This window comes from Myiozetetes cayanensis, unplaced genomic scaffold (genome assembly GCF_022539395.1).
Source record: "Myiozetetes cayanensis isolate MyiCay16 unplaced genomic scaffold, myiCay2020 scf1, whole genome shotgun sequence".
NCBI lineage: Eukaryota > Metazoa > Chordata > Aves > Passeriformes > Tyrannidae > Myiozetetes > Myiozetetes cayanensis.
In genome coordinates, this window is record NW_026086604.1 from 126,442,452 (window position 1) to 126,461,889 (window position 19,438).

Here is a 19,438-nt window from a genome sequence, read left to right on the forward strand (position 1 = left end):
GATAGAGCATAATATTTCTTAAAAATTAGTGTTCCTTAGTACTAATGCTAAGGCTCTGTCTCTTTAAAAACAGAACTTCTGCTTTAACACTGATTCATCTTTAGGTTGTCTTCTCTTTTTAATAGTAATTTCTATCCCAGTTCTGCTCTGTTTTCCAACACCTCTTTGTTTACAACAGGTCTCTTTTTCTTCCCACAATGATCTCCAATGCCTTTCCATCAAACATGTTCATGTACCTCAACACAAACATTGCATGCATGTAAACGCACAAATGGGCATCTGTATTTCCCACTAAATGAGGGGTTCAAAGCTATTCTTGGGTCCACGCTTGTCCTCTTCAGACTGGAGCTGAGCTTAAGATTCTCTGAAAGGAAAAAGCCAAAGTAAGCTCTTTAGCTTAAACCCCAGCTTCTGATCCATGAGCTCTAGCCAGATTGGGCATGGGAAGACTCAAGCATCACTAGTTCTGGGACTGCCTTTTCTTAAGCACAGCATACATTCACAAAGCTGAGTTAGTCAGAAGACACAAAAGGATTGGTGCAGAATTTGATGTGCTAGAACTCTGATGCACAGATCCCCATACTGACTAAACATGGAAGTCTCAGACCCCAACCACAAAAGTATAAATAACTTTATCTATGGATTTTATAACGGAGATGATAAAATTCCAGAGGCCTGAATTGCTTGCACAGCACTGGGGCTTGTCAGTCCTAGTCACAGATCATCCAATTACTAAAACTCGAAGTGAGACACAGCCCTCACACAACATCAGTGCATGACTCTTTTAGCCACATGCATTTTACTCAGTAATGAGAAACCTGCATTAATATGCCCACATGAAGTGCTCTGTCAAGCTAGTTAGTGAAGAACTAGTCAATGTGATCAGTGGCATCTAGAGAGTTCTGATTCACCCTACACCAGGCACTTAAATTTGGTCTCATCCACACATGCCTAAACTCATGTCTTGGTCAGATGAGCCTGACTGTGAGCAGAATTCCCCTCTCCTCCCTCAGTGCATTAAAACTTCCAGGAACCTTAGTTCTGAGAATTACCCTGTCAGAGACAATGCAGAACCCAACCCAGCCTCTGCAGCTCCACCTCCATTTTGCCACTTCATTCCAGTCTACTTCCAGATGGAGGAGAGAGTTTATTTTTCCTCTTTCAAAATATCCTCAGTGTTGGAATATGTCAGATAAACAGATGGATCACAGGTCTCAGTTCTGTTCCTTGCCAGAACTGGACTACGTTTGTGATGCAGAATGAAGTTATCCTGCTCAGGAGGTGAGTATGGCATATCATTTGTTTTCCCCACATGAACAAACATCTGTTGAAGATGATAAACAGGTGAAGTACCTAGGACCTCCATTGTTCTAGAAAGTCAGATCTTCTTCTCTTATACACAGGACGTACTTTTTCAGAAATGCATTTCTGATTAGCCTATTTGCAGTGACAGTCTGGTAAGCCAGAATGTGAGAACATCTCGTTTTATTGATGAAGGAGTTTCTACCTCACAGAAGAGAAATAACAACACTCCTGATACTAGCCAGCAAAGCCAGAGATCTCACAGACCTTCACCTTCTTGCTGCCTCCCAGTTTCTGAGGGGAGCCAGATCAGAGGATTACCTCCCTTGTCTGTGCAGGGACAGTGTTTTCCTCACTGAGATTTTACCTCCTAGCCCATTAAAGAGCAGAACAGTAAGATGGAGCTGAGGCAAGCATCTAGTAGAGCTTGAATGTGCAGACTGCTTTCCTATCTGAAGAGCTGATTTGCAGGCAGACATACAGATATCCTTCCACTGCTGTATGGCAGTGAGGGAGTCATCATGGGCAGAGGCCAGGCCATGGCTTTTCTGTTGCTGCTTTCTTCTAGGGGTGCCTTCAGCAAACAGCATGTCTGCAGTGCTTTGGAGGGTCCAACCATCAAAGGTTACATGGGACTGCCACTCTGGGGTGATGTGAGAGTCTGCACAGTGAAGGAACATGTCCCAGAGACCTCTCAGAAAATGTTTAGCATAGTCTAGGTCCTAATCAACTCCAGAATGGAAAAAGTAGCACAAGTGAAATGTCCCTCAATGCCTACAAACACCTAAACTCAAGTTCAATTATAGAAGAAGGAGGGGGAAAGTAAAGAGCACATTTTTTCTCAGGCTGCAGAGCCAAGATCTGTGTGTTTTTGAAGTCATCCTGCAAGGAAGAAAAGAAAAGGCTGAAGCTTACTGTGACCTAAATAAAGCAAAAGAATTAGGTACTTGTGATCAAAGGGTTGAATGATGCATATACACATCTCTCTAAATAATAGAGTCGTTGGGAGAAATGACATGTCATTATTCCTCTGAAATAAAGCAAATTACCTGTTCTGAAAAGAGGAGTTAATCTGTTTTTATACAGTGAAGAATAATGCCACATTATTTCTTCTAAAATTAGCAGCTGACAACCTGAGACTTCAGTGCATATAGCATCTGGCTTTCTAGCACCACAGGCACTTAGCAGAGTAAACCCTTCCTTTACCAGTTTTATAAGGTTTGGTGGGCAATAGCCATTACCACAAAGGCCTAAATCCACTGAGCTCCAGAACAGCAGTAGGCTTAAAGTATCTCTGAGTTTCTTTCTTTCTCTCTAGAAAAGCAATATGCACAGAACCTGATACTGACATTTCAAAAAAGCTGAAGAACTTTGAATGGACTCTCAAAATCCTCTTTCACCCATCTTTCCAACCAGCTGTACCTTTCATTAGTTATCTTGCAAACAAGAAACAAGCACATGACAATCTCATCCTAAAATTCTGCATTTTGACATTTCCAGTATTCAAGGCAGGTAGCAAAAGAGTGAATTTTGAAACCTGAAGTCAGAATCATCTCAGTAAATAAGAAATTCCTTTTTTTCTGCTCTCAAACTCTAAGGCCTTAAATGCTGAATAACTGAGCCCATAACCATAGTAATGGACTAGCAATTTATCTTGAAAAGATAATGGCTATATTTTATCACATGAATGTATAGAAACAGTGTAGAGACTTCTCAAAACTTCTCTCCCAAGGAATTCACCTCTGTTCATGTTTAGAGTAACAGTATGAAGGGCTCAACATTTCTAAAGAGGCTTGGAAGATTGAAAACATGAGAATTCATTTCCATCAGACCCAGGAGACCAAAATCACAGTGCTTATTTACCACCTAGAGAGTTTCCAATTAAATACCCTTTCAAGGGAATAACCAAACTTCCCTGATTCTCTTTTACTGATGCACAGCCATACTCATATCCAAGCTATGTGCAGAAAATTCCCTAGCAGCAGATTTGAAAGGAAATATGTTAGAATTTCTCTCTGTCATGCAGCTGAGTGAAGTGATTGGGTAATATTTTCTCTGTGTTTAAATATGTAAAACCTTGCTATTGTTGATGCTTTCCCTTGGCTGTGATGACACAGAAATAAAAAGGATAACAAATCCAGTCACCAAAACCACATATCCCCGTTTGATCTCTTCCATCACAGTTTTGGCCTAAGCAGTTTAAAGTCCATGACTTCTTATGTTTGCACTTATCTTCCATATATATATCATTGTTAACAGCAAAAATTACAGTCAAGACTGTGATCAGTTTTTCTTCTTCTACCCACTTTGTAACAGTGTGTAGATCCCAGGCTAAGGCACAATTCTGAATTCAGTTTAAATGCAATCAGCATTCTGCAGTACAAAACTGGCAAATGTGTAGTCTATGGAACAGATAGATCAGCACTTCCCTACCTACTCCAGGTATTTACTTATCAACAGGAAAGCCAAACAGCTAACAAACAGCCCCAGGAGTACAGATTTCAGCATGATGTCAAGAGGAGGAAAGTAGGACCATCCACATCAAAGTATGCAAACCACCTTTTTCAGTACATGGAGAAACTCCTAAGTTTCACCTATGGTATGGGGACACAATTACACTGACCAAACAACTGAGGGCCACTTTCCAAGACTGCCTCTTTACAAAGCATGGAATGAATAACTTCCTTGAGAAAGCAAGAAAAACTCAATAAAGCACTATTTTAATTATATCCATAATTATTTATTTGAAAATATGTTCCCATTAAACTGCTATCTAAGCACAGCCCATTGTAAGTTAGAAGCAGTTTGGTTCCACCAGCATTTAAAGTCATTATTATAATTATTTTCACCAGAACAGCCATTAATCTCATAAACAATACCTGGCTTGCAGAAAATACATGATAAACAGCTGTGTTATGATTTACTATTATTTTTGTTACATTCTTTAACTCTCACTCAAATATTAACTTCCTATGAAAATGGTTTTTTTTAAAAATCATATCTTACCTTCAGATTGATGTGTGGCAAGAGGTGTCTGCGTCTCCTTGGAGTATGATACCACCTCCCGAGGTAAGAAATCAACCTGGGTAATCTTTGACACCCCTAGTTTGTGCAGTCTGCGTCTAAGGTGGAATACATGACATCAAAAGGTTAGTCATATTAAATGTAAATCAGCAGCAGGAACAAAAGTGTTTGCTTTTATGAACAGGATAAAAAAATACTTCAGTGCCTGTTAAGATGAAACACAATACAGTATGTGTTAAAGAGAAGTACCTAACTGCAGTGATGAAAATTAACCTGAGAACCATTTGCCATAATAAAATACAGTTACTGAACCTCTAGATCATGCCTCTGAAATGGACTGTAAATAGGAGAGAGAAATGACCTGCTTGTGCCCCTCTTAGCATGCAACAAAATTCTCTTTCAGGCCATCATTACTACAACATTCTGCCTGCTCAAAAGAGTTCATCCTCAGCCTGGGATACACAATAATGGAAAGAGCACAGTGGCTGTAAACCACACCAGATTAGGACTGTCAGATGTTCAGCTGAGAGCAATAATAGAGCTTTTAATTGGCAAGTTGGGTGATTTCCATAAAGAAGGAGATTCTGCCTTCCACAGCAGTCATTAGTAGTGGAATTGATGTAGGTTTATGATTAGTAGAGCCCTAATTCAAGGGCTGGAGGAGAGCTAAAACACAACTGGAACAGGGTAAGAATAGCCTTCTTTTTTGACAACTTCCCTTACTTTAAATAAACCATATAAAATAAATCAGTGAAGCCAATTGTCGGTAGCTAAGGGAAAGAGAAGGGAGAGAGCTGAGCATGACCATGAATATTTTTAGTTGTACACAGTTCACTCGATGGGGGAAGGGGGGGGGGTGTAAATCAGTTTATTTCCTGAATATTATTTTTCTGTCTCCAAGAGTGAAGAATATACAAATGGTTACTTGCAAGTGTTTGGAAACTATGGCAATTTTCAGCAGAGAAAACAATGCAAGCATAATAAACAAATCGACTAAATAAATCTAGTTGCCTAAATCAGCAAGTGTGAGCATGTTTTTGCACTTATGGGAAATAAATTCATGGACACAATGTTTCTCAACTATCATGTTATTAGAGAGAACAACTTTGAAAAGCAGAGAATTCATACACATTAGCCATATCCTCTTTATTTTACAGAGTGTCAGAAAAACAGAAGTCAAAGGGGTTTTTATCTAATTAATTTGCAATGGTGTTGGTACTCAATTAAGATAGATATCTGAAAGGAAATGGAGGTCTCAAAAGGAAACTGAAATCATGGGATAACACCTACTGAACTTTTCAGGTGGTTAATGTTACATCAGCTCTATATTTTTCTGTTCTATCTTACTGGCTGAGTTGTTATTAAGCTGAATGCAATTAGATTCATCAGTACCAATCAGCTGCATCGCATAACAAACCACTAGAGCAGAAACATTTGTTATAGCTCTGAGCTCTTTTCAAAGATGAAAAATTAACAAGTCTCCCTCCTTACAACCATCTGTGACTTTGCCAGTGTGAACAATTGTCAGAAAATTTTACAGAAAAACTTCTACCTTGTTACTGGGGGCAGAAAACCTTCTTCAGCTAACAAAAGTTTTAGTAGGCTTACATTTTTGTAGCTGCTTTAACTGAGGGTCTGTGTGAATTCAAGCTTTAATAAACATCAGCAATATCTGATGTGGTTTTCCCTTATTCAACACCAGATGTGCAATCTAATTTGGTCAGTTAGACTTTCCTACGTAACCAGTCCCCTGTTGCCCCAGGCTACTCTTTCCATTTACTGAGATTCTTAAGCCTTCTGCATTGAAAGTCTCTTGACAGTGGTCTTGGTTAAGTGTAATCCTTAAATAATTATGTGTCTAATCTGGATCTAATTAGAACCTCACCAAATTCTAACAACATTTCAGTTTCACATGAGGTCATTCCATATCTCCTCACCTGAGGAGGGGGAACAGTTGGATTGAACAGCTAGTTGGTTTAATCTCTTTGTACCCTGCTATCCAAGAAGTGACCTAAATCCCAGAGCACTGTGCTGAGACAACATATGGAATTTTTCACCTAAAACATTTATAATTCAGACATTGCTGCTTCCTGTACAAATGCCTTGTGCCACCCATAGTCTAGTAATTACTGGTGAAGATAGGGAGGCCCTTCTTCATCTGAAAGAACATGAACTCTTGATTATTTTTTACCCCAGCAAAGCAACCTGTAATTGTTCTTGTGTAACTAAAAGCTGGCCTAGCCCTTGGTCCCAAGCACTTAGAGATAACTGGTGCATCCTTTCAGTATCTGGACTCTATCAAATATGAACTGTAATATTCCAGTTTCTGGTTCTATTTAGGGCAACACTAAACTGTCTTTTGTTTTCCTATCCCCATTTTTCATCAGAGCTGCTCATAATTCTTAGAAATTCCCTGAATATTCATCTTAGAGAGCACATAAGCTTTGAAGGATTCCTTTCAAAACTGCCAATGGGATGTGAATAGAAGGACAGTAACTAAAGTCCATTCATTAAAATTGATTCCTCTGTCTATAGGTACCAGAAGAAAGATGTATCTGCTGGAAGTGTTTTGCTACATGCATCATGTATGTATTTGCTCACTGCAGAATTTCTTTAGCAATGGATTTTGGAGTTTTTTTATCTAGTCTCATGACACTAGAGGAAAGTTTAACTCTGCTTTGCTTTTGAAGACACTTTTCTTTCAAAAGGGGCAGGACCTCCATTAAAGTATATACCAGTGGATTTGCTCCTTTGGTATGCTTCTTTCTTGCCTTTGCACTCACCACTCATAAATTATTGAAGTCTCATAGCTATATATAGGGTTATCTTTTCATGAGTCAAATAAAGGAACTTGCCTTGCACAACTGTTTGAGGAACCTTGCTCCTAGGAGTGCTCACCTTTTAATCCAAACTTCTGGAAAAAAAAGCAGCTGAGATTTCGAAAGGGTTTCTGTATGTTAACACAGCTCAAAAAACTCTACCTTTTTGGTACAGTCCAGGCAAAGTTGTAGAAGCTGGACCTGTTTGAAGCCATACTCATGTGAAGACTGTGAATATTCCTAGCAGTTCTGGATATGGAGAAAACCTGTTTGGAAAGCTTTCTGGATACTTTCTTTCTGAACTTTCCTGGTGAATATCCCTAACATCCCTAACTGCAGATGGGAGCACTGCCAATCAGCATTTAAAGGAAATTGTTGTTTTTCTTACAGAATGGTGAATGAACTAGCACACAAACTAGTAAGAGCACAAGCCTGGACATTCAGACAGGAAAGCCTGTAAGTTCATAGGTAGAGCAAATTTTTCAATATAGGGATTTATTTTTGCCTGTGACTCAAGCTCTGAAGAACTTGAAGTACTGCTACCTATGCTTTTAGAGAAACACTTTATCCTAAATATCTCTGCAGGTAAGCATTTCTAAATTATTTTAATTAATGATTTTTTTCCACATGCTTGGGGTAAAGAAGTTCCATCCCCAGCTAGAAAATATTTATTTTAGCTCTAGTACAATTTAAAAAAATCTTAATTGGCCTGAACTCAACTAAGATGGCAATTACTCGTATATTATGATCATATTTAAGTGCACAATTATAAGCACATGCACAACACCTAATGAAAAAGGGGGAAATGCTACTGCATGTGGAAACAGCATAACTATAGCAAACAGAAAGGAGGGGACAAAGTACCTTGCAAATGATTCAGAGAGAACAGTCTGAATCAACAGGTACAAACAAGATCAATGTAACTGTACATGCATATATGTGCCACAATAATAACATTTCATCTGTAATGAAATAGTTATTTGTATTGTGTTTCAGGCAACAGAAATAGCAACTTATCTTTTCATGAGATTATTTAAATAGTTGGGGTTTTTTTCTACAACAGTGGCTTTGCTGAGTCTTCTTATTTACGAAACTAAAAAAAGAAAACTTAAACTATGGTCTTTTTGAGTCAACAAAGCAAATAAAAATCACACACACAACCAGCTCAACTAGGAAGCATTTTCAACATAATTCTTGCAAAGAAATAATCAACTGACATATACCCAAGTTCAGAGTCAGACTGGAGTTGCAGCACTGAGGGGTCTGTGTCCCATTGCAAGGTCCTAGGGTGGTAATCAGCCGTGCAGCACGAAGGAGAGGGAAAAAAAGAACACACAGAATTAACTGAAAGGATGAACAAAAACCCATCTCATTAGTTACACGGTCTATGTAGTACATTCAACTTCCAAGTGCAAGCAACAGCCACCATAGGTCAAACAACGTTTGTACATCAAACTGTGTCAGGGCAGGCAACTTTATTAAAATTAAATATTATTGGTAAAAAAAGGAAGAAGCTGGATTTCCTGTCAGATATTGATTAATTAAACATGGGGTTGGGTTTTTTCCTTTTCCTGAAATATTTCTAACTCTTTAACTATGTTTGATGGAATCACAATAAACTGTAAAATATGCAGGACTAATTTACTTATGTTTTTTTGATAAGGTAGACTGAGCACTTGCCATGAACTCCACTGAAGAGTCTATCCCTTCACAACCCCCTGACATGGACAGTTAGCCATCCTGTGCAACAGTGCTCTGGGCATGAACGTCACATAGTGCATATGACAACAAATGGAACATTGAACAGCAGCTCTGACATACTCTGGGGGCATCTGGGACAAACAAACAAATTCTTTTTCTTTTCCTCCAGATAAAATCCCCAGGGAAGAGGGGAATGATCAGATCTATGACAGTCTCTTAATGGACTGCTGTCATATGAGGCTGTCACCAAATGTACAAATGCTCCAGAGGTGTGGTCTGAAGATGTTGCTCCTTGTATTGCAGTGCAACTTGCCCTACTACCAGCCCTAAACCACTTTGCAAACACTCACAGAGCCTTTCTGGAGTCCTGTGAAATACTTATAATCCCCCTTATAATTTAGAAATGCAAAAATTGACATATTGAGGCCAACATTTTCAAGTGCCTGCTCAATTCCCTGGCTCCTAATTTTACTTTAGTTTTCCACCCTCAGGAAGCCACATTTTATATGCAAGAAAACTACCAGAATTCATGACAGAATCAGGAATACACATTTGGGTACTGAGCACCTTTTCCTGTAGTATGAACACTAGAATATGCGTTGCTCTTACTAGCAGAGGCTAAAGCAAAGGAAAGTGCTCCTTCACTAAAGCAAGTAAACCATGCAAGCACATTGGATAATGATAGCTGACAAAATTTCTTTCATTTCTTCTGAATACAAATTTTGGGGATACAGAGAACATAATATTACCAGGTTCAGCCAAAACCAGCCATATAACAAGCCATGCTCCATTTATGCAAGCTTTTCTGCAACAACAGCAACCTCTGCCTAAGAAGCACTCATATAAACCAGAAAATTATTGAAATAGGTTAGAAATAGATATCTTAGAGCCAAATAATTTTTCTACCTCCTGTACTTAGTAAACTCACCCGATCTATTACCAGTGTTAACTCAGTCTCTGGAGAGACAGACAAGGGCATGTATTGCACTCTGTCATGTCAGAGTGAAAGAGAAGCAATCTCAACACCCCATGCATCCAAAAAGAACGAAAAACTGTAACGCAAAGCTGCTTTCTCGTGCAGACTCCTCTGAAATGAAACTGTATTACAAAAGGTTCAGAGACAAAATAATACAACAACAAAGAACAGATTTTTTTTCTTGTAACTTGACTGCAGTGCAAGTAGGGTGGAAAGTGGACATAAGATTTGAATTCCTGATGCAAGGCAAAGGCATCAGTGACTACTGCATTATAGATACTCTAAAAAATGCTATCTGTGTGAAGATTACGCTTGTAATGTCACCAAGGTTGGTAGCATATCTTAGGACTTGATATGTAAGTGCCAGTTTCTAATCTTATTTCTGCCTAGGGGCTACTTTTACCTGCATATCCAGGTTTTCCAGGCACTTAAAAGAAAATATATGCAACTCACTTCAATTTCTTCCCCCTAACATTCACTTTTAAACATACAAAATTTCCCAAGGGATAAAGGTCATTTCATCAGAAGGAAGTCCATTATCATTTGATTATAACAAGAGCTTGCAACAGGTTTCTAAAGAGGTATAGTCTCTACATTCTGCCTCTAAGAATCCATCCAGGTCACAAGAGGGGGCCCCTTTGCTTGGTACCTAGATGAATGCCTAAACAAAATAAATTTAGAGATCTCCCACTCTCAAGACATCACTCAAATCCCAAAAACATGAGAACAGTAACACCTATGGTTTGTGCCATCATTTGTTCTATGCAGACACATAGTATAGACATGTTCTTCCCTTAAGTACTTCATTATCTGGATTCTGACATAGAGCCTTCTCCACTCTTGACACTTTTAATAGCAATTCTCCTTGACTCCTGATTATACCTGTTTTCAACAATTTTCATGCATCTGCAAAACACTTCCTAGATTTGTGCTCCAAATGGTAACTGTTCTCTCTGCATCGCTGTGGGCATACTTGCAAAGTCTTGAGAAATAGATAAGAAAGCAATCTGCTGAGTTGTCCTCTCAAGCCTGGCTGAGCAATGTTATCGCAGAAAATGAGGGTGCATGTAGCAGACCTTCAGGTTTCCAGTCTCTTGCCCAAAGAGACAGAACACAAATGGCTACACCCACATAGTGAAGGCTGGAGAGCACCGAGAGTGACTCTGTTTCAAGGAACAATATTGATTTGTTCTCTGCATCTTCTTAGCACCTGAAGAAAGTCTGCAGACCAAAATGAAAGTGAGTGAACAGTAAAGATGTAATCTGGACCTGCAGTGTAGCCAGTTTCCATGGCAATAACATCAAAAAAGAAATAGATTCTTTCAGGATTAGCAAACCAAAGATAATGTTGAGTAACCTGTGCAGTCATCCAGACTAGAAAATTAAAGCTAATCTGTTTGTGATGAGCAGACATAGCATATGACATTCCTTGATCATATGAATGAGCATTGTAATCATGCCTGTTCTCCTATGGACAGTTCTCAGTTGGGATTGTGAAATGCCATTGGGATTTCAGAAAAAAAGTGGTTGCCAATCTTTTGCAAATCTAGTGCATGAGTTCTTCCTCCAGAGACTTTATCACAAGGAAAAGGATTAGATGCTGGTTCCTTTTCTTTCTGTCTTCTTCATAAAAGAAAACTGAAACAGCTTTGGGACTTTAAGTCATCCAAAGACAGAGACAGAGAGGGTAACATCACAGACCCTGAAGACTGCATGGCCTAGGAGAGCTGCTTGGTCAGCAGTCAGGCTGAGGTGCTCCAACTATGGACCCCTTCAGAGAGCACAAGTTGGTCAAATTTTCCCTAAACGTATTCAGTGGATTTTGGCACAGATCTATGTAGAAGAGATAGAAAACATTTTACCTGAACATTTTAATGGGGAAAAGAAAGGAGCAGTAGACCAAGCAGGTAAAAGTAGTGCTCCGCAGTCTCTAGTCCTTCCAGAAATCTCCTGGAGGTTCGTCCCATGAGTGAAGTGAGTGGCATTGGCAATGGGATGGGGCCCCAGAAATTCACTGAGCAGCACAGTCAGGACTAAGACAGATTAACCCATTCCCACCACCCAGACAGCAAGGACACTTTTTTAACCAGAACTCCCCAACATTGTTCCAGAACTCATTGCTATATCAGTTGCAAACAGTAGCCCTGTTTCGTGGTTTAAGCACCCTGTTATCTAGCTTTCTACAAGTTTAGTGCACAACAGCTGCCCCTTGCTGACTGTAGGATAAAAAGCTGCAAGTATTACAAAATAACTGATTGTGCTAAAGCAGTAGAAAGGCTTTTCGATCTTGCACTTAGTAGACAATGTACAAGTGTTATTATCTTCTCTTTAAACTGATTTGCTTTTAGTCTCTTTCTTTAGATAGGTGTATGTTAGTATTCTGTATTTTCTCTGTGTTCTTACTGCAATAACCTATTTTTTTTCTCAAATTTAGGAGAATATTAATGCTGGTGCTGTTTCAGCTTAGTACTGAAAAAGTACCAGATAATTTTGATACATCTTCTTTTTCCCCAGTTGGTGGGGGAATAACCTGTAGAAAAAAAACAACAGGAGCAAGAGACTCAGGTGTCATACATTTACTGAGTGCCATGATCTAGTAATCACAGTGGGGCTGGATCAAGGGTTAGACTTGATGATCTCGGAGGTCTCTTCCAACCCAGTTAATTCTATGATTCTATGATTCTACGATTCTATGATTCTACTAAAGGATTGGAGGGTAAAGCAACTTATTACATTTATCTATTCTGAATTCATGTCCAAAGCATTAGGAAGATATTCAGAACACAGTTCTAAGAGGACAGAGACCATTGCAAAATTTAATGTGGAGGGTAAACAGAATTTGAACAGAACCACTCCCTTTTCTGTACTATTATTACTGTGGAAAAACAGGCACTCTGCCTGCCAACTATGTAGATTAAAAATGTGAAAAAGACTAAAATAAATAAAGATATAATAAAACATTTGAAACCTTTTGAAAAGTTCCCAACCTCAGAACGCATTAATGAAGCACAGAGTTTGGCACCTAAAACCGCCTGGAATCCATGAGAGCTTCTCAGCTGTTTTAAGCAACTTTGGGTCTGGCCTCATCTGTAGTATATGAAACACGTAAGGCATCAGTGACAATACATAAACTTATTAAACTGCCATCATAAAATGACATTTAATGTCTGGAATCAGTGATATCCCAATAGAACTTGGCTCTGGTTAAGTGCCCCAAGCCAACACTTTTCATTCAAATAGTGTGCAACATACTGACAGCTTCATTCTGACTCTGCTTCCCTGTAGCCAAAATCAAATCCTCCCTCATCTGTTGCTGATGCTGCAGAACATGTGTTCTGCATGACTTCCTTTCTCCCCCCACTCCCCTTCCCAGGTCAAGAGCAACCAGGCCTGAAAATTCATGCTTTTGAAAAACAGACTACTCACAGCAATAAAAGCAAACTTTGCTTTCCCAGGGGGCCCCTTGAACGGCAGAAACCTCTTTGCAGCATCGCAAATCACACCTTCAAGCAGAACTGAAGGAAAGCAAAACAACATATTCTGGCATCTCCTGTCACCAAGAGCTGTTGTGCTCTCCAGACCAGGAGAAAACCGCACTGACAGTGTACTGAGTCCCGAGGTATCTGCTGAATTGAGATATCCATATGTGTCCGTAATGAAACACCACTAGACCTGACAGGTCCCAAACCAAGCCATCTACCCTTGCAGTAACAACAGCGTCCTAAAATGACCCTTTGTGGGGAAATAGCAATGCCCTCCTAACCCTAAAATACAGTGACAGACTGTGCCATGACTCCACAGATTAAGCTGTGCTAGAGTTTTCAGAGATCAAAAGCAAATCCCATTAAGCAGAGCAGAGACTGTCACTAAACCAAAGCAAAGAGACCAGAAATGAAGGTGGAACTCTCCCACAGTACATGGAGTCACTCACAGCACACAAAGTCTCAAAGCACTCTTGCTTACCAGAGGAATGCTTCTAATGGCCAGTCTTCGCGAGCGAAGATCCGGGGAAGGTCTTTACACCTTCCAGCCTGCGCATTGGATTTTTTAGGTGAGACACAGTGTGCGCGGAACTGAGCCCACCCTTTAATCCTAAGGTTCATCTGCCGGGGCCAAGCGAGCTTGGACGGTGGCAGCGAGGTCCTTAGGACGTAGATGGGTTGCCTTTTTAAGGGCTAACGAGCTCCACCTGCCCGGGAGTGGCCCTGACCGGGAATCAAACCCGGGTCTCGGCGGTGACAGCGCCGCGCACTTACCACTAGACCACCAGGGGCTCCGGAATGCTTCTAAAATAACGTGAAAGTGACTAATCCCATTCCCCCCCATCTGCAGCAGTAGGGGGTCTTGATGTTGCAGTAGGTATTTTATCCTATTTTCAGGCACCTAAATGAAGTGCTTAGTGCTTCACCACCAAGTCCTGTCACTGCGGACTCTTTGCATGCAAGCAGAAAGACAGCAGATTGCTGTTCCAAGTCCCCAGCTTAGAATCCATTTATGAGTAGGTTTTAGAGGTGGTTGTCCACAAAGAATTTGGAGGGTACAGCCAACTAACTTGTGTGGGTGACTTGGGAGGGTGAGTAAAGAAGATGTAGACAGACTGTTCTTGTTGGTGCCCAGTGACAGAGGCAATGGACAAAAACTGGGAAAAGGAAATTCCACTTAAACATAAGAAGAAATGTCATTACTACAAGGGTAGTCAAATACTTAAAGAGGTGAACCAGGGAGTTTGTGGAGTCTCCATCCTTTCAAAGCCCAACTGGGCACAGTGTGAGCTACCTGCTCTAGGTGATTCCGCTGGGTGAGCCCGCTCTGAACAGGGGGGATTGACTGGATGATCTCCAGAGGTGCCCTCTCACCTTCGTTGTGTGATTCTGAGCTCTCCCTTCCATCTCCCTGCCAGCTCCCGCTGAAGAGCCACTGATGGCAGAGCTACTTGAGAGCCTGCAGGCTTCAGTCTGCTTTGTGCTCTCTTTCCTTCTAACTTCAAATGCAACTAGCAAAAGCAGTGAACTAGAAAAAAACAGCTAACCAAAAAAGCACAAGACTGCAGAGAATAACATGATTCTTGCTTTTGAATTTGATGTAAGGAAGAGCCTGATGTTAAAAATTACAATTTTCATTCTGGATTACAATTTCTAAAAGATTCAGAATTGCTTACATTAAGCACTGTGCACCTGTACAGAGATAACATACTGAAAACTGGGTTCCATGCAACTCATACAATCTAAAAAATACTGGATTGCAACAGTTGTGAGATATGAGATCTATTTTAAAATTACCGACAGAATAAAATGTTAAGACATGTTTGAACTCGTTTTTTCAATACAATAGCAAATATTGTCACCAAATGACAATCCAGTTTTATTTGCAATTTCAACATGTCATCTATCATGTTTGGGTTTTCTTTTTTTTTTTTAATGTCTGAAAATTACTAGAATGAATTTAAGGCTGCCTAATTATTTAGCTAAAAATTTTAGAGTTCTTTGTTGTGTCAGTTTCTCCAAAGTTCCTAATTTGCTGTTGATTAAATAGAAAATCTGAACTAAGAAACTGTTCATGAGAAATTACTGCAGATGTTTAAAAATGTGTGTATAGATACAGCTATTTTTTTTATTCCTTTCACTCTATATTTTTATAATTTCATTTTCTCCACTATAGCTTTCACTTTTTGATATTTTTTGTACATTTAAAATGTATCTCCAAAACAAACTACATCAAAAGAAGAATATTCCAAGCTACTACTCAGAGGTGGAAAAGTATCACTTGCCTCAATGGACACTTTGCATTTAAGCCACTATTCTGCTGCCATCTGTGCTCTGTTTTGCAGATCTGTTCCACTTTGAAAGGATTGGCAAAAAGAAAATACTTTCCTTGTGCTACTTGTTTTCTGAGGCACATTATAAGCAGGATGGCCATCAGCAGTTAGGGAGGATTTGTGCCTCTCAACAAGACGCTCACTTGTGCTTGTAGAGCAGAAGTCTGCTCTGACTCCCCTGTGCCTTCTTGTGTTCAGAGCAGGACTGCTAATCATAAAATAAAATGCCATAATACATTCAGAGAGCAAGGAGTTTGGCACCGCTATTGGAGCACAGCCAGAGGCTTGGATTTGAATTTACACTTCCAAGAAGGCTGACACCTCTGACTTCCAGTTTTCACTAATAAAAAGAGCAACCTTGACCTCCCTGAGAGCACAGTGCTACCTTTCAGCTGCCTGGCAAACATAATAGCCCTTCTCAGAATGGCATGAGTCTAAAATACTCCCTTTATTTTCTTATTTTTTAAGCATATTTGTGAAAAATTATGGGCAAATAATATTTAAAACACAAGTATATTTCTAAATTATTTTAAAATCAGGGCTATGCTACTGAATGGATTTAGTAGTTTTCAAAAACCACTTGACTTTTAAATCAGAGTGACCAATTCTGGCATACTATAATTGCAAGAACAGGACCAACACCTTGCTGATTCCCATTTCACAGAATTTCACTAACTAAATCAGCAGTTAAATTCATCCAGTCTGCTGAATTTATCTGCTATATTTAAAGTCTGTCCTTTGATTCAGGTCTACATTATAGAATATAGTCTCCTGGCAATGTAATGAACCTTGTCATTCTAGCAATTTATGTGCTATACCTACATAAATCTTAGTCTATAAATTTATGCTGGTTTACCAGGAGGGTCACTGTGAGCAGCAGGCTGGATCTGCAAGGACAGAAGGTCAAACAGTTAGAACTGACACAGATTTACTCTAAGTGCCAGATATCATGAACGGTCATTTTGAAAGTGCAGTAATAAAAAACACTTTCAGGAGGGGGAAGGCACAAGTTGTTTTGTTCCAACAGAAAAACCAAAAATTCTTCTTTAAAATGCTATTTTCATCTTGATTTTTATACCAAGAGTATATGCAACAAAACACAACTCAAATGATCACAAATGCAAAGAAAGAACTTGTCAGGAGAAGTTCTATATGCTCCTACAGATGCTTAAAAGGAACCGCAGTACTCACAGGAGGACAGTTTGATCCAGATTACATGGATATGCACATAAGACAATTTTTCTCATAAACATCAAGGGGCTTTGGGTACAAATGCATAAAAGACAAAAATCACATTGAATAGTCAAATCTAGGAAAGGCAATCCATAACCTTTCAGTGGAGTCAAAGAGGGTAACACAAGAGCTAGAACCTACAATTTAAGTCTGGTATTATTCAGCTGAAGAAGAAGGTGAAAGATGTCAGCAAATTTTCAGTTTTCCTTCAGTACTAAAATCCAGTAACTATTAGCTGGAAGAAGAGCTAGTGTTTCCCTTCCTTTTACAATTTATTTTGTTCTAAAACCAGCAAAATCATTCCAGAAGGGGATGAGATCTTTTTCCACAACTAGGGTTTAAAAAAGAGCTCACTGTGTGAGCTAACAAAAATTTTTCACATTAGCAGTCAAAATCTCAAAAGCTGTCATGACCCAATGATCCAATTTTTGTTAGACCAGCTCAGAAACTACTTTCTGAGTTTGAATTACTAAAGTAAATAAGTACAACTAAAGTCTCTGGATAAAAATCAGTTTTAAATGGAAAATCATTCATTTTCATAAGTTCTGCTTATGAAAAATTTAATATGGAATGCTTAGATTGTTTCAAAACTCCTTGAAAAAGAAAAAAAGAGAGATTTATCAATATCTTGCCAGTGGCAGCAATTCCCATTTTACAGATTTGAAGAAAATTCCTAAAAATTGAGTTAACGAAATAGCTACTCATAGCCTCTTTTTATTTTTCCAGATAAAATTGCGAATGGGAATTTTCTAAAGGTTTTTTTAATAGGCCAGAGAAGGAGAAAACATCACCATGCACAAACTGCACCAGTTTAACTATGTTAAACGGTTTAACGTTGGAGGTGATCTTACTCAATTTAATTAAATCAAGAATAAATTCTGTGCAAGAGAACTGTTTAAGCTGAGCTGGCCTTAGCAAATAAGTTGTTTTGTTTTAAGAGGATTAGTGTTTTAGTCCCTAAAATCATCTGATTGTCTGACTAAATATATGATATGCTTAGAAATAACTAGAGAGAAGTAACTACAGCTGGGCTGATAACCTAAATGGTTAAGTGGGGCTTTATAAATTAATATTATTTTTTTCTGGATGCAGCTGGGGCTCAGGTTTCCAAGGCATTTATGAAGCACCCTGGGAATAGCAATCTTTCCTTCTCCTTTAATTTACAGCATGGAGATGCTTGCTAATGAGAAAAATAATCAAAGATCTGGAGGACTGAACTCTATCCATCCTTTAGGAATGAAAGCATGAAAATCCTTAATGATGCCACAGGCTTGCACGCTAAAAGGATTGAAGATGATTCTAATTAATATGGACCATTCTGACTTTGTAACTGGCACACACCACAAAACACTCCCTACTTTCTAGGTCAGATATACAGACACTTGAAAGCAACTGCCAAATATCAGTCCCTAAGGTGTCTGCTTCTGTTTATAGGCTAAAAAAAGAATTAAAAAATTGGCAGGGAGAGGCTTTAGGGCTAAATATACATTGAATATGAAGAAGGACTGTGATTCTTCTTCTGTAGGGACAAAAGGAGTGAAAACAATATAAGAAATCTGCCATCCTCCAGCCTTGTATACTAACCTATGCAGGGCAAGCCATGATGTACAAACAACTCGACACAGCCACCCGTAATGTGCTCATGTACGGAGGACTGGCCACCCCTGTTACTATGCTTTAAATAGGCTGATGTTGGGAAGTGTGAGAGACTTGCAGCATCACTTTAGAAAGCAGCAGAGTTCCTAGGGCAAAGACAGCAAAGACAGCCAGAGCTACCCTAGGCAAGGGAAGGAGGTGAGGCTGTCAGTGCTTCACAGATGCCACCACCATTCAGGTTAAGAAGGCTTAAGGCATGGTTTGGCCCCTAAGACTGTAAAATTAAACATGTGTGCTAAGACAAAATTAAACGGGAAAAAAATTAACAGCTGGGTGGTACTAATCTCTGTCTTACCATATAATTGTAAACATCGCATACCAAGCCCAATGCCACCAAAACAGAGTGGCAACACCAGCATCCCACAGGCTATCCCGTTTATCTCTAGCCACCAAGCAGACATTTCTCATGACTCTCCACTGTGAAAGACTACACAACAGTCCCTAGGGTTACAATCATTCTTTTTCTGAATAAAACACCATTCAAGCGAAGTTTGCCATAAAGTAGTTATTTTTCCTCGGTTTTTCTTGAAGCTCCCTCTGAGTCTTCACATTGTTCTGTGCTTCCCTTTGGCTCAACCCATTTATGAAATAAGTATGCCACTAAAGCACGCATTTAAAAGCCATTTTGTACATATAAATTGATCTTAAAAAAACCAAACCCACCATACAGAAAATAATCTGCTACTAATAACTGCTACAGCTGCTACTCCTGAGGCAACACAACACAGGCCCACTTGTCCTGGCGTAACTGAAGAAGAATCCTTGTAATTTCTGAACCTGGTAACACAATGAAATGCTGGTCGTGCAAAGCTGAGTGGCAGTGATGAAACGGCATCATTGCACAGAACCTGTCAAATGCATTTACTTAATGATAAAGCAGCTGAGCCCGAGGCGACATGGTTCTGTTAGCAG

General features: G+C 39.4%; 1 protein-coding gene across 10 annotated transcripts in view; it reads right to left on the minus strand.

Moving 5' to 3' along the window:
- DYNC1I1 (dynein cytoplasmic 1 intermediate chain 1) overlaps positions 1 to 19,438 on the minus strand; it is a 186,015-nt gene that overhangs the window by 137,664 nt on the left and 28,913 nt on the right. For 7 of the 10 annotated variants that reach the window (XM_050327259.1, XM_050327252.1, XM_050327267.1 and 4 more), the window contains 2 exons: positions 8,369 to 8,428; positions 4,309 to 4,424 (listed from right to left, as the gene is read on the minus strand). In XM_050327259.1, coding sequence (XP_050183216.1) covers positions 4,309 to 4,424; positions 8,369 to 8,428 — 176 coding nt within the window. The remainder of the gene's footprint in view (positions 1 to 4,308; positions 4,425 to 8,368; positions 8,429 to 19,438) is intronic. The other 3 variants (XM_050327304.1, XM_050327331.1, XM_050327323.1) reach the window with 1 other exon arrangement.